The 15405-nt window shown below is 33.2% G+C and overlaps 2 protein-coding genes across 2 annotated transcripts; one reads left to right on the forward strand and one right to left on the reverse strand.

Annotated features, from left to right (window-relative positions):
- Positions 1–491: 491 nt before the first annotated feature.
- On the forward strand, positions 492–9923 carry LOC101736918 (WD repeat-containing protein 46). Its single transcript, XM_004923209.5, has 12 exons — positions 492–629; positions 712–780; positions 1547–1669; positions 2363–2613; positions 3697–3951; positions 4669–4819; positions 6107–6342; positions 7146–7310; positions 7768–7907; positions 8302–8492; positions 9412–9510; positions 9776–9923. The coding sequence occupies exons 1-12, from the start codon at positions 612–614 to the stop codon at positions 9905–9907; spliced, it is 1830 nt and encodes a 609-aa protein (XP_004923266.1). The 5' UTR covers positions 492–611; the 3' UTR covers positions 9908–9923.
- Positions 9908–14430, reverse strand: LOC693080 (E2F transcription factor 4-like protein; the record flags this gene model as incomplete). The annotated part of the gene is given in 7 exon segments (NM_001046833.1): positions 9908–10170; positions 10998–11073; positions 11943–12050; positions 12481–12652; positions 13406–13507; positions 14071–14180; positions 14270–14430. Coding segments are annotated over 7 exon segments (783 nt in total). The 3' UTR covers positions 9908–10063.
- Positions 14431–15405: the final 975 nt, after the last annotated feature.

Genomic DNA, 15405 nt, shown 5'->3' on the forward strand with positions numbered 1-15405 from the left:
AGGTTAGGTTAGTTTACCCCGTTTAGATAGTTTTTCATAGTCAATTCTACATGTTCATGTTATTAATGTTATTATTATTTACTATTTACTTAAATCCTACGATTTGTTTTTTGCTATTGGTCAGTTCTGAGTCTCCGAAACGTCTGAACTGATTTATAATGAGGTTCTCAGTAAAAATTATCACCAATGTACTCCACTCTAGAAGAATGGAGTAAATATTAAAGAACTATAGAATTTCAAGCTATTGTCTAAACGTGAGCAAAAGCGGCGTTTTATCATAATAAGGCGATTAACCTGTGACGTTCATCTTATCTACGAATTCCGGTAAATATAAAGTGGAATATGCTATGATTCCACTGTTTCTAATAATAATAAATTATAAAGTAATAATTGCTTTTTTAATTTTGAAAGTACCTTAGCTACAAAAACAAATTCTGTTAGTAAAATTCCCTTTTGCTGCAATATTCATTGACGTTGACGTTTAAATTTTACATTGACATGTCATAGTAAATATGTCAAAACAAATGAGTGCAAGGAAAAAGTTAAGCACGTTGTTTCTAAGATTTATTTGAAAATAAAACTGTCGGAAGTAATATTTTATTTAAGATAAAATGAAAGTACCCCGCCAGGTTTGTTAACTTCAAAGCAAATATTAAAACTCTCCTATTTGAGTTGAATTTCATATAGCTAAGTCGATGTTTATTTTTACAGAAAAATCAAAACAATCCCGCTCACAAAAACGTTAAATCAGAACAAGAAAATACAAATGAATCACAAAAGGTACATAATTACCAATAGGTATCCGTGCAGAACCTTTAAGAACAGAATAATATTTGAATGTTCTTGACTTCGTTGGTAACCTAACCAAAGTAGCTAGAATTAATGCTTTTTTTAATTGCCTTTCTAGGGAGATGAGGATACGGCCCACCGGATGGTAACTGGTCACCGATGCCCATGGACGTCAACAATGCCAGGAGCACAGCTATGCCACTCTACTGGCCAAACATGAATGTTTACCAAATGTAGTATTACTAAATGAAATCTTCAACAAATATTAGGTTATCTTAATGTACAAGTTTTTCCGCAATCTACAATCTAGCAAATATAGGCTTACTGGTGGCAGGACCTCTTGTGAGTCCGCACGGGTAGGTACCACCGCCCTGCCTATTTCTGCCGTGAAGCAGTAATGCGTTTCGGTTTGAAGGGTGGGGCAGCCGTTGTGACTATACTGAGACCTTAGAACTATATCTCAAGGTGTGTGGCGCATTTACGTTGTAAATGTCTATGGGCTCCAGTAACCACTTAACATCAGGTGGGCTGTGAGCTCGTCCACACATCTAAGCAATAAAAAAAAAAAGAAGTTTTTACTTAAAAGAAAGAAAAAAGCTGAACTAACACTAAAACTACCACTTGTACTTACATCAGTAAATTTCAATAAAAACAGTATTACTTACTCCTCAAACATATGTTTATTATATAATACATTTATTAGCTGCTCCTAAAAAACCATAATTATATTGTGAACATTATTTATCTAAAATTATAGAAAAAAGTGAAACGCTATTTTGAATTGGATAAACCGGACAGTAAAACGGACACAAAAACAGATGAAGTTAAAGTTTATAATGTGAAGGTGACTCCTAGAATTCTCTGGAATCAAAAACAGAAGGTAAGCAAAGTTCAGGTGATAAGGTAAAAATAGTATTACTGTTGCCTAATTCATTCTTATTTATTTCTTTTAAAACAGAGTATTATTTCAACTTTCAGTCCAGTATTAAAAACACTAGTAATTTGATATTGCTGCTTAAGCCTAAAGCTTGGATATGGTGAATTTTGCATTTCTGGGCTGTAAGTCTGAGCTTCCATTAGGCACATTATAATTTAAGGTTACAGTCACCTGGGAAAAACTTAGCTGACTGACAATCAGTATAGGTCAAATGTTGTTAGACATAAAAAGGAAGATGGGTAGATTCAGGAGACCAATTTTATTAAACAAAATTATTACACAGTACTTAATAGTAGATAACAGAAGAAATACAATTATCATGATAGAGAATAAACATAATAGAAGAGGTTTAAATAGAGTATGACATATGGCTCACGATATTGTTTCACTTCATAATGTATACAACTGTATCTCCATGTATATTATTAATTATACTGCATGCTAGTTAGCATCAGCAGCTAGTTAGCAGCATAAGGAATTACCAGTGATAAACACAAGAAAAATCTTATATGAGAATAACTTCTGATTTCAAAATTATAAAGTTAGATGGCCTGGCTTTCTGGAGCTACCACTATTTGTCTATTAAAAATAATCCAAAAAATGGTCAAATTAATTAAATCTCAATAAAATATACAGGATCAAAAAAGACAATTCTTAAAAAATGAATATGGAAACACATTCAGTCAAAGGAAACAGAAGAAAAAGTATCCAGGGAAAGCTCCTATTGACCCCAAACGATTGGAGAAGCATTCCAGAGGTGAAGGCTTACAAGGAATTGGTGTTAGAAACCCAATACATAAATTAAAATTACAAAAAAAAGAAAAATTATACCAGAAGGCATTAGAACAAGCTGCTCGTTCTGAGATATTATTAACTGAAGACCAAGGGTGAGTACTATAAAATATGATAATCAAAGAGTAAACCGAACCCCCAAACCTTTTAATTTATATAATTATTTGTGGCATGAACAGATGAATTTAAGACCCACATAATAAACCCTTTGCACTCGAGCCGCTAGCGCAAACCAACAGCTCGAGATGATTTCACCCAAAGGAGGTAAAAGTTTTACAGGTACTTTAAAATATATATAGAAACAAGCATATACAAATAATAAAATTTCGCCAGTTTGTTCATTCATATTTTGAAAATAACAAACTTTATTAAACACTGTAATTAGTTTTAGTGTGATATTTAATGAAACAATTGCTCTGCATAGTGCATCTTTAGTTTATCGGGATATGTTTCAGAGTAATACGAAATTGGCCTCCTCCAGGCCTGTTACAGTCAGAGCAAAACTTGAAGTTCCGTTTTGGCGCATTTAGTATCACGTGAAGGTTCTAGTTGAGACTAAATGAACTGAGCTACGAATTGGCTACAATATCAATCGAGCTCAGTCCACGAAAGTACTTTAAAGAAAAAATCTTATCATACATCGTAAACAAAGAGATCGAGTAGAACCGATTACTAACTATTATCATCTCTGTAACGCTATTATAGTTGACACGACAAGTCTACAATTATCGCAAACATTTCCAGTAGTACTAGTCGTTTCGATATGTGTTTTCGCTATATTTTGATAATAGATGGCGTTACACTTTTCGAGCGTTCTGGATATTACTATGTAGTTCTTTAAATATTCGTTTCTGCTATTTGATGACAAATGGCGTTACTCTTACCGGCATAACACTAACTTAAGCAGCAAAATATTTGTGCTGAGCTTAACAAATTAATATTGCTCTTCGTTTTAACCGTCACCAATGACCGTTAAAATTAAGCACTTGTTTATTTTAGAACGAGTTACAAAAGACGTAGCAGCGTCGCTCGATTTAAGACTTTAAATCGGCTACTCGAGTGCAAAGGATTAAGTTGTTACCATAGCCCAAATACTACAAATATTATTTATTTAAACCCTTAACATAAAATATAAGAGATACTTCATGAGATAAACATGTATTTTCCCTTGCTTTCAGTTATGTCGAATTAGAAGACGAAGATTCAAATACTCGAGCTATAAACCAACAGATTATTGCTCGGAATATTGATATAGCAGCTGCGACAAAAATATTTGAATTAAATTTAGATTTTGGTCCGTACAGAGCTAAATATTCAAGGAATGGTAGATATTTACTATTAGGCAGCAAAAAAGGGCACCTGGCCTCATTCGACTGGGTAACGAAAAAGTTAAACTTCGAAATTAATGTGATGGAGTCAATACATGACATCAGGTAAAATATGTGAGAAATCGTCTTCTCGCATTAAATCTGTATAATCTCAAAAATTACTAATTTTACAGGAAAGTGTTTTTAAAGGTTTAACATGTGATATTTTTAATATTACTCATCTTTGCAACTTAATTTTTTTTTTTATTATCTGTCCTTTAAAGTAAGATAAAATTATGTATTAATTTTGTAGTAGTCAAAACATAGGTAAACTAAAAAAAACTAAAACTAAACTGCGCTTTTTTGACAGTATTTATGAGAAAAATACTGGTGATACCAAATAATTCCGCACATTAGCTCAATTTCGAATATTTTTGGAAATTGTGCACTTTTAATGCGAAAAGACGATATGTCTTCTTCTTCCTAGTCGTTCCCTCATCACTGAGGATCGCGACCACGCATATGTAAGTATTTCTATGAAGATCGGTCTGCTAGGAGGTGGACTGTCTGTGGTATACTGCCCCCAACTTCTTTTAGTTTTCTTTTTCTTCTTCTTTTAGTATCCGACCATATTTTTGGTGCTCTGTCTTTGGCTCGTTTTCCCTCCACTGAAACCTGGTGCATAAAGATCGTTACCTTCGTAATGTGATGGTGGAGAAGGATGCTACACATACCATGGACTTCCATGAGGACCACTGAATCCGAGAACTCCACATATCAGATATCCATTATCCTATTACAAATGACAATATCAAATCTGTAGAATATAATCTGTAATTTCAGTTGGCTACATATAGAAACAATGGTTGCTGCCGCACAAAAGGATTGGTTGTACATTTACGATAACACCGGCACTGAACTACACTGTGTGAAAACGATCAGCAAAGTACTCAAAATGGAATTCTTGCCCTACCACTTTCTGTTGGCATCTGTGGTGTGTATCCAATATACTGACATATAAACATGGCTGAAGGTTTTTAGAAAATGAAAGCAAAATGCGGTAGGGATGGCACTTCGTAACCTCGTTGGTAGGGTGAAGGGGGTCCGCTAACCGACTTCGCTTTACATTCATCTGTGATATCATAAGATCACTAAATCTATACTAATGTTACGCGCTTGGTCTCGGAATATATAACACTTTTACAAATTAAAACTCTATTTAACACTTAAAACACTAAACACAAGGCACACTTCATAATTCTCAATTCACTTCTCCTGCTTCGCTTCAGCTGATCCAGTAGAACCGATTACTAACTGCCGTCATATCTCTGTAACGCTATTATAGTCGACACGACACGTCTACATTTATCGAGAACATTTCCAGTAGTACTAATCGTTTCGATATGTGTTTTCGCTATATTTTGATAATAGATGGCGTTACACATTTCGGGCGTTCTAGATATTACTATAGTAGAATTATTTTGTCCGTGCAGTTTGGGTCATAAAAAATCGGAGCGGTGCAGCGAGTATTTCGCTCTCTCTTCCACTCACGAGCCTTATGTACGAGCATAGTGATGCGCATTATTGTTGTCGATAAGCGTTTCGATAGTGTATTTAGTTTTGTCATTTTATGGGCTAGTGATAAAAATGAAAGAAAAAATCACTAATCGAACACTTACACCACATATCGCCGCAGCAAGTTAACGAGAACGGCAGAAATTAACACATAACTTTTCGGGAACTATTCTCATTTTAGTGAAATATTTAACACATTGTTAATAACACGTACTTGTGCTGGTATATTTTTGCCAACAAGCAAAAATTTGAATAAATCCTGCCGTTTTGGTACAAAACAAAAGAGTAGCCATTGTGTCACTAAAGAAATTCAGAGAGTGAATGCACAAAATCACATTTTTCTTCGACATATTTACTATAATTTGCAGGTAGGTACAACAATGACTCATAACAATGTCTCAGCACACTTCGTATACCACCCCGCCGCCGTGTACCTACCTGCCTTCGATGATTCATTTGTTTTTATCGATAATGGCGTTGCGCCCGCGCAACATGCTCACCGCCCTAGCCGGGCCATGTTTTATGACCCAAACTGCACGGACAAAATAATTCTACTATAGTTCTTTAGATATTCGTTTCGGCTATTTGATTTAACCGGCATAACAATAACTTAAATAACAGATTATGCTAAGCTTAACAAATTCAAATTGTTTTTTGTTTTAACCGTTACCAATGAATGATAAAATTAAGAACTTGTTTCTTTTAGAACGAATACGGTTTCTTATCATGGCTGGACATATCAATAGGAGAGATAGCGGGAGAATGTAACAGCCGGGCAGGAAGACCGAAAGCGATGACACATAACCCCTACAACGCCACGCTCTGTCTCGGCGATTCTAAGGGAGTGGTCTCATTGTGGGCTCCGACCGTGAAGGAACCCTTAGCAAAGATCCTGTGCCATAAAACACCCGTGTCTGCTATTTCCGTGGACAATAGGGGATTGTGAGTATATTTTTATATGGTTTAAATATAAAAGTACATTATGTTGTGTGGTATTCTTCCCGTGTGAATATTATATATTAATGAGTAACGTTTTCTTATAGCTGAAATACTTCACTATAAAATGTAGATGTTGAATATTGTTGAACAGAGTCAATTTACAACAATTTATTAATTATGTTTAAACATAATGTTAAAACAGATAACTTTTATTACTTGCTATGTATCACTTTCCACGATGAAGAAATAACATCGTGTAATAAAAATGAATCCAGAAAAACTTATATATTTTTATGTAAATTTCTAGATTATAATAGTATCTGTGCTTTAAGCCCGCGCGGATGAGCATTAGCTATTTCTACCTCGAGACATTCGTACGTTCCGATCAAAAGTGTAAGAAAACTGCAGTACATCATTGAGACTTCAATCTCGTGTCTCAAGGTTTACCTTAAGGTCTACAAGATTTACAAGGTCTTTGGGCAATAGTTACAACTTAAGGTAGACTGTGAAGTCAACAGCCCATCCAATATAATTCAAAATAAGAACCAGTTCACAATAGATTTCATAGATAGACTTGATGATTAGAGATGTGAATAGAGTTGTCGATAAATATCGAAATTAAATGCACTTAATTTTAAAAGCCTTTAATTTATATATTTAATAAGAAAAATGGAATACCTACATATTTGTAGTTAATTTAATTAAATATGTATATTTTGTACCAGAGTTTTTTTATAAAAATAAAAAGATCGAGATACGAAATATATTGATTGTTCAAAAACTTATTAAACTTTTTCGTTTACCAGGTACATGGCGACCTCTGGTGTTGACAGAAGTATAAAAATTTGGGACATTAGGAACTTGGATGGTCCATTGCAGCACTATAAAGTGTGGTCACCACCAGTTGACTTAGACTTCTCGCAGAAAGATATGCTTGCTGTGGGGTTCAACGAAACCGTCGAGATATACAGGTAGCTTTTTCCTTTTAGCCCAAAACAAACAACGAGCTAACTTAATATGAGATACGTTTTATGATTGGTCGGCTTATATTAAAAAGAGTATAAAATATGTTAGAATTATTAGATTATATTAAGATATTTAAAATTTATATTGTTTATATACTAATTTTTTATTGCTTATCTACAGATCATTCGTACGATGTATGCTTGAGCAAAGAAATCACCCATCCCTAGTACTAACTCTTGACTTCGTTATTTAGAACAGTTCCGTGTACTCTGCGACATTACCCTAGAATATGCAACTGCATCCTGCTAGCATTCACTTGCAGAAAAGCACACAAAGTGTATGCGGTTGATAGAAACGAATGAAAGGTCCACATATTCTTCTAGCTTACGTCAATCCCATGTACCTATTTATTGTGAAATTAAATGATATATTGTAAGTATCTTTTAAATTATTTTGTTTCAGTAATTGCTGCACACAAACTGTATCAAAACCGTATTTACGACACAAGATGGCGAAGACTGTGAACAATTTCAAGTTCTGTCCTTTTGAAGATGTCCTCGGTATAGGCACTGATCGCGGTTTCACAAGCATTATCGTTCCAGGTAAATATGGAATTCAAATAGTTCTTAATCAATGAAAATAGCTAATTTCTATAATTAATTTACATAATATAATTGACACATTTTTGATGATCCACTCAGATCAGTTGGACCAATATTTTATGTGGTTTTTCAATGAGATCTCATTATGTAAAGTTGGCTGTGGCTGACTAAGCAAACAACTAATAAAACAATTAAATCTAATACGAATGAGATGATGTTTCGTTTTTCTGATTGTTATTACTTAATCTAAACGTAATTATTTAATATTTCATTAATGAACGACCTAATTAGATAAATTTTCTCAAAAAAAAAACTACTTAACAGAAGATAATTTTTATTAAATAAAGCTCAGCGGAAATCGGAAATTTGTTGAAATATATTATATATTATTCAGGCAGTGGTGAACCAAACTTCGATGCTTTGGAGAGCAATCCATTCCAAACGAAAAAACAGAGGAAAGAAGCCGAGGTCAAGGCGCTGCTCGAGAAGATTCCAGCAGAACTCATCACTCTTAATCCGTTCGAGGTCACGGAAGTGGATGTACCTACGATGAAGGATATTATAGACAGCAAAAAGAAATTACTGGTAAATAAAAAATTATCGTATATATCGTATATCTAAAAAATAACAAGCATTCGTTATATCGAGTGTACTCTATGCCTTTTTTTCTAAATTATTTATGAAAAAACTTGGCCTATTTTTTTTTTATTTCATTGATTTTTATAAATGAGATGGGGTCTATAATGATAAGTGGTTACTGGATCACATCACATAACTGGGATGCAGTCACATTAAGACATGAAGTAGAAGTTTCTAAATCTACTATATCTATATTCAATAGTTTCTGCCATGAAGCAGTAATGAGTTTCGATGTGAAGGGTGGAGCATCCATTGTACTGTAAACCTAAGACTTAGAACTTGTGTCCTTAGAACTTAACAGCAAGTGGGAGGTGAGTTCGTCCACCTACCTAAGCAATTAAAAAATGTATATATATTTTTATTGCATAGATAGATGGATGAGCTCAGTGGTTATTGAAGCCCATAGACATTTACAAATGCGCCACTCACCTTGAGATGTAAGTTCTATGGTCTCAGTATAGTTACGACGGCTGCCCCACCCTTCAAACCGAAACGCATTACTGCTTCACGGCAGAAATAGACAATATAACGGCTGTGCCACCATTTAAACCGAATTTTATGACTACGCCAGAAATAGGCAAGAATATTGTAGTACATAATAAACAGTACCAAAACTAATTACGCAATTTTATAAGTTTTGCGGGCTTGATTCTGAAACAATATTATCCCTTCATAGTGGATGTCATGGATATGTGTTAAATCGTATTTCCTTACAAAAATTGATCTCCGTCTGCCGAATTTTAATACAGGCACAGTCCCATTACTTGACACTGGTACATTTAACGTTTTATCGTATAGGTCTCGACCTTTATATGCAAAGAAAATTGGTAAATTTTATTTTTACTATTATTTTTTCTTTCTCTAGCACGTTAAGCCCAAGAAAGTGGATATGACACCGCGTCGTAAAAACAAAGGTCAAACTCATATTGCAAGAAAGAAAATTATAAAGGATGCCGCCAGGAGGGTTAGTATAGTAGCCAGCATTTTCTTTTTTTTTTGTACAAATTTTCAGTTGCTGTCGCTGATTCGACTTTTGAAACGAGTTTTTAAATTCATCAAGTCTATTCTTTAACCAGTTTCATGTTGAACTCATAACTTTTTGCAATAAATTATACACAACACGAATATTCAAAGCCTCTTTCTTTTCTAGATTTAGCAATAAACAGTTCTAAGGGATAGTTTATAATAATTGTCATTTTTTTATTTACAACATTTATTTTATTTTACAGGACCACATTGAAAAACTGAAAGCAGCCAGCGCGCTTTATGAAAAAGATGAACAAAAGGAAAAACCCGTTAGAAAACAATCGTTCGGTGTTTTAGATAGATTTGTCTCTAATCCTACTAAAAGTAAAAAATAAACAATTAATTGTATAACGTCAATTTTATTTGCAACGTCATTTCGATAATAATACGTCAACTTTACACGATTATGTAATATTTATCTTATCTACATGATTTTATATGTATAACATAAAATGTCTTCAAAAAGTTGTCATTGCGTTTTCTATAAAGATTTATAATCAACAAGGAATATCAAAAAGTTCGCATAATCCTTCTGTGTTGCTCAAGGAAAACAGGAAATCGTACTTCGAAGCCGGAGGACTAAGTCGCAAAAGGCAATCTGCAACAAAGAAATGAATTTATAATTTTTAACGGCCGTCTGGTGTAGTGGTAAGTGACGTGTTCACTACACAAGGGGGCCGCGGGTTCGAATACTGCCAAGGGAAGATATTTATATGATAAATATAAAATGTATTTTCCAGGGTTATCGATGTATATTAACTATATGTGAGTCGTCTATTATCAAAGGTGGCAATCTGTGCATTTGGACAAAAAAAAATTTTTGATATGTCAATACAGATTGATTTGAATATAATCGTCTCCTTCAAAGAATACGGTTCAAAACCTGCATTAAATAAAGGTTAATACTTAAACTGTTATTTATCTAAGATGTCGTTCAGAAGAGTTTTGTGACTGCCAATGGAATACAAAGTCAATAATTCGTTTTTCTGATTTACCAATCATTGTCCAAAAGTCAGATTGCCACCTTTGATAATAGACGACTCATGTATGTGTATAATAAAAAACTTGCATTTATTTCCGTTATCTAGTACTTGTAATACAAGTTCTTTGGGACCAGTTAACGTGGCGTGATTGTTAGTAAATATTTATTTAATATTTATTATTTATTTATTTAGAGGTTAGAATAACGTGCATCTTTTGATGTTACTGTGACTGATACCTAGTCGATCAGGTTTAAGTAAGAAGCATGACCTTTTTGAAAGTCTATTTCCTTTGTGAACGAATTTAAGTTTTTTTACAATTTTAGACAATAATGACAAACTTTAGAGCGATACTTAATAAACAACTATGAATAATTGTGATAATTGTGAACTAAGACACATGAAAATTATCATTATTGAATTCAACTTTATTTAAAATACTTACCATTTATTAATGATGCTTCTTCTGAGTTTTTGAAACATTTGATATTATTATCTTCCATTTCGTTATTACTATTTGTCTGTGAATAAATGATCACATTTAAATAGTAAGCAGTGTTGAATGAATAATTTTGCTTGGTTATTCTCCCTTGTCAAAAGGTTAGTGTCGGCGGCATTTACATCGCCATGCCCGCTTATTACAACTTATTACCAGACTAAGAACTTATCTGACTCACTTATAGTGCAGCAAACAATTTGCAAAAATAATGTAAGAAAAATGGTCAAGGTAAGTTACTCTAGTTTATAATTCTAAAGTGATGCATTCATTGATCAAGATATGACATCCATTATTACAATAAGGTTGAATCTTTTCTCGGGTCTTTAACAAAAATTTCAACTATATTTGACGTTGTTTTATTTTTTGTAAATAAAAGAAAACTTATTGCGGCATAACTAAAGTAGTTAGACATATGCTGTCGCGACACTTTTTGTAAATAATAATGTGTTCTACAAAATCGTAGTACATTATTTTATTCTATCATCACTAGTTTTCGCAGGGTGCGTGATGTAAAGAATATTTTAAGTCATTTTTTTACACCTTGGGTTACATTATTGGAGTTAGTAAGGATCCCTAAATTTTTTTTAAAACAGATTATAGCTTATGTCACTCGGGAATATTGTAGCTTCCAAACAGTGAAAGAATTTTTCAAATCGGTTCAGTGGTTTCGGAGCCTATTCAATACAGACAAACAAACAAATATTTCCTCTTTATAATATTAGTATAGATATTATTTTTATTACTTTTATCTATTTTTATTATTCCAAGGCCTATATCTATGTTATTCGTATGCCATCTATGAGCTCTGGTAACTATGTTACCACTTGTATCAGGAGTCACTACCCACTGCTATAAGATACAATAAAGAACGCTTTAAAAAGCTTAACATACCTCTTCGTCTTCATACTCCTCCTCTTCCTCCTCCTCCTTATCGTTTAGCAACACAACCCCCATTGATTCTGATGATTTAATGTGAAGTAAAAAATTTGATTCTCTGTCCTGAAACAATTGTAATTATTATAATGAGTAAAATTATTGAAAGCAAGTGAATAAGTGTATGATCACCTGACAATCAAGCTTAGTTTTACTTAATGTATGATAATTGTACACCAATATGAAAACAGAACAAATGCAAAATTACAATAGTCTTATTGCTAAGAGCAATCTCTTCCAGACAACCATCAGACAAACAAGAATCATCTAATGATATTAATCACAGTGTACCAATTGAAAATAGAAATAGAACATAATTAATTTTAATATGAAGAAATTAATTAAAATTTATGTTTAGTTTACATTAGTTTATAATCATATATAAGCAGAGTTAAAAATGAAGCAGAGTTAAAAATGTTCTAGAGCTTGAACTACCATTCATTGAATTTTGTATGAGTACTATTCAATACATTATCAATAATATTGTAATACTGACCTTATTTGGTTGTGTTCCAATAGATAAATTTGCACCCAATGGTGCTTCTAAAACTAAAACTAGATCATTCTGAAAACATTGCTGGATTTCAGTATCCATGACAAAACACATATCTTGGTTGTCTGGTTCGTCTAAAACATTTTTCGTACTTTGTTTAATCCACTGTAATCGCCTGGAACATATTAAATGCATGGTCATAATGGAACACTGAAGGCCAATAATTTTGTCTCAACATCTCTTTATACAAATATTTAAATAATATGAATTATTCTAGGGTCCTTTCTATCATAGAAAAAATTGTGGTATTTATGTGTTATGACCATACAGAGTGAGGTATCTTTTGGCCAATAAAGGCACTAATAAATAGTACAAACAGACAAAAACTAATGCTGAACACTATCTAGTAGGAAATAAACAATAGACAGATTGTTCCATATTTTATAAAAAGATTGTATAGCACTATCTATGATGTTTTGACTGTGTTGCTGCATATGCTGTGGCATATATAACCAGGTAAGAGTGCAACTTAGGGCAAAGTGCACTGAAGAGTTAAAGAGTAGCAAACATTAGAACAATAGTGATCGCAGTTATAAATAAGAGCACAACCTAATACAGTAGCAGATATGCGACAATGAATACTGGTGCACAATGCACCACACAGGTATTAGAGAGTATGGAACAATATTCTATGACTACTTTTGGGATTTTGATTTCTATGATTGTCTGAGAACTGTTAAGAAACATGTCTCAAGTGAAAGCAGAATTATTATCTTAAGCCTCAGCTCTTAACAATATGTTTTTTCAACCATAAAATACAACAATATAATAAAGAAAACTAGCATTATATTTATCTTTAAAATAAGTAAGATTACATTGCAAAACTTCATTCTAAATTGAAAATTAATTAGGATTAAAATAAACAAACCTATCTAATAATCTTTCATGTTCATCCAAATAGCTTAATTGTTTTCTTAATCCCATTACCTTTTTACCAATTTCATTTTTATCATAATCGGGACCTGCTCCTCTGAAATAAAAATAAATAAATATTTTACTAAAATGAAATTATGTTAAGTCAATTTAAAAGCACAAAATTATCACAATTACATTCGTACAACATAATTGTTTGCTGTAACGGTTTCATGAGTGTAATAGTCATTTTGCTATACAATTTTACAATTTACATTAGATGTTCTAGGTTACTGAACCAGTAGCCACTAAATACCAGTTGAGTCTGAAGCTCATTGACCAGTCAATGCAATAAATAAACAGATTATCTCTGAATAAAAGAACTCTACAAATAGAGCAACATCCTTTTTTCTATTTGGCCACCAAAATCCTAATTTTTTTTATATTTTAGTGATGTTTTTAATACAAATTATTAAATTAAATACATTCTGAGAGGTCTTCATTTTTAAGATTATCATCCTATTAAAAGTTAATACTGAATACCAAAGCTTCTTCTTTTATTGATAGATATAAGGAGTCTCTTATAGAATGTTAAATAATTAAAATAACATATTAAAAAGACAAACCCAGACCCATCAACTATTTAAGTTAATATTAACAACACAATAAAATATTACAAACCTCCATTGAATGCTATTTTTACTTCGTTTTTCAATCAAACCAATTCCCTCTAAAACATTAGTAATATCATATATTCTTCGTTTTTGTCTAACAGCCAATAAATTGGTAGCCTAAAAAACGTGGTTATTAGAAAAGTTTAAATTACTATTTTTTGGTGCCCAACACTTTGACAGATCAAGACGACTCAAGCTTTACTCACAATTTTTAAATCCAAAACACCGTCTTTTGCTTTCTGTAATAATGAAACAAATTTAGTTGTGAGCAAACCCAAAGATTTTTCATATCTTTTGTATTTTAAATCAGTCATTGCCAAAATTAAACAGAAAACATAGATTTTTTGTCAAATTATCAGTAAAAATTTTGCGTCGCGCGGCGGGATGTTAGGTTGGTAGCATTGCAAATTTGGTAGCATAGATTACTTACTATATATTGTGATTAACAATATTTCAAACATTCATCTTCAACATTATTTCGGCTCAGTGAATTTGGCCCCCCTTTTTTTGATTTTCTGATTTTTTTTATTTTTAATTATTTGTTCGTCGTTTGTTCGTTAATGTCGATAATCGATCAATCACCAATAGTCGTCGAACAAACAATAATTGAGTCGACTATTATCAAAGCCGGCAATGTGACTTTTGGACAATTATTGGTAAATCAGAAAAACGAATTATTGATTTTGTATTCCATTGGCAGTCACAAAACTCTTCTGAACGACATCTTACAGCCTGGCCACGGGACATTCGCCGATGCGAATATTCGCGCGGTGCGAACGGCGAAGCGTCTAGCGACTAAAACAAGCGCATAGAAATGTACCTAACAAGCCACGCGCACCGGCGACCGGCGAAGCGACCGGCGAAATGTACCGAGCGAATCGCGCGATGCGGCGGGCGAGCAAAACAAATGCATGAATACGGACGGCGCAAGCCACGGAGTCGAGCGGTAGTCGCGGCGAATAGTGCAGTGATTAAATGAGTTTAGTTGTTTTCGCCGCGAAAAATTAACGCCGAAATTTTTATATTTTTTATTTATTTTTTATTTTATATTTTTAAAGTCGTCGTGGCCTAACGGACGTCCGGTGCAATCGTGTTGAGCGATGCACCGGTGTTCGAATATCAGGCGGGTACCAATTTTTGTAATGAAATACGTACTCAACAACACTCAACGTTCACGATTGATTTCCACGGTGAAGGAATAACATCGTGTGATAAAAATGAAATCTTCAAAATAATAATTTGCGTAATTACTGGTGGTAGGACCTCTTGTGAGTCTACACGGGTGGGTACTACCACCCTGCCTATTTCTGCCGTGAAGTAGTAATGCGTTTCGGTTTGAAGG

This window comes from Bombyx mori, chromosome 10 (assembly GCF_030269925.1).
Source record: "Bombyx mori chromosome 10, ASM3026992v2".
Lineage (NCBI taxonomy): Eukaryota > Metazoa > Arthropoda > Insecta > Lepidoptera > Bombycidae > Bombyx > Bombyx mori.

What these genes read in the sequence shown, in the direction of transcription:
- LOC101736918 (XM_004923209.5), top strand. An exon ending in GAAACCGTCGAGATATACAG is followed by an intron (nt 7,311 to 7,767) that starts GTAGCTTTTTCC and finishes ATTTTGTTTCAG; the next exon opens with TAATTGCTGCACACAAACTG. An exon ending in ACAGCAAAAAGAAATTACTG is followed by an intron (nt 8,493 to 9,411) that starts GTAAATAAAAAA and finishes TTCTTTCTCTAG; the next exon opens with CACGTTAAGCCCAAGAAAGT.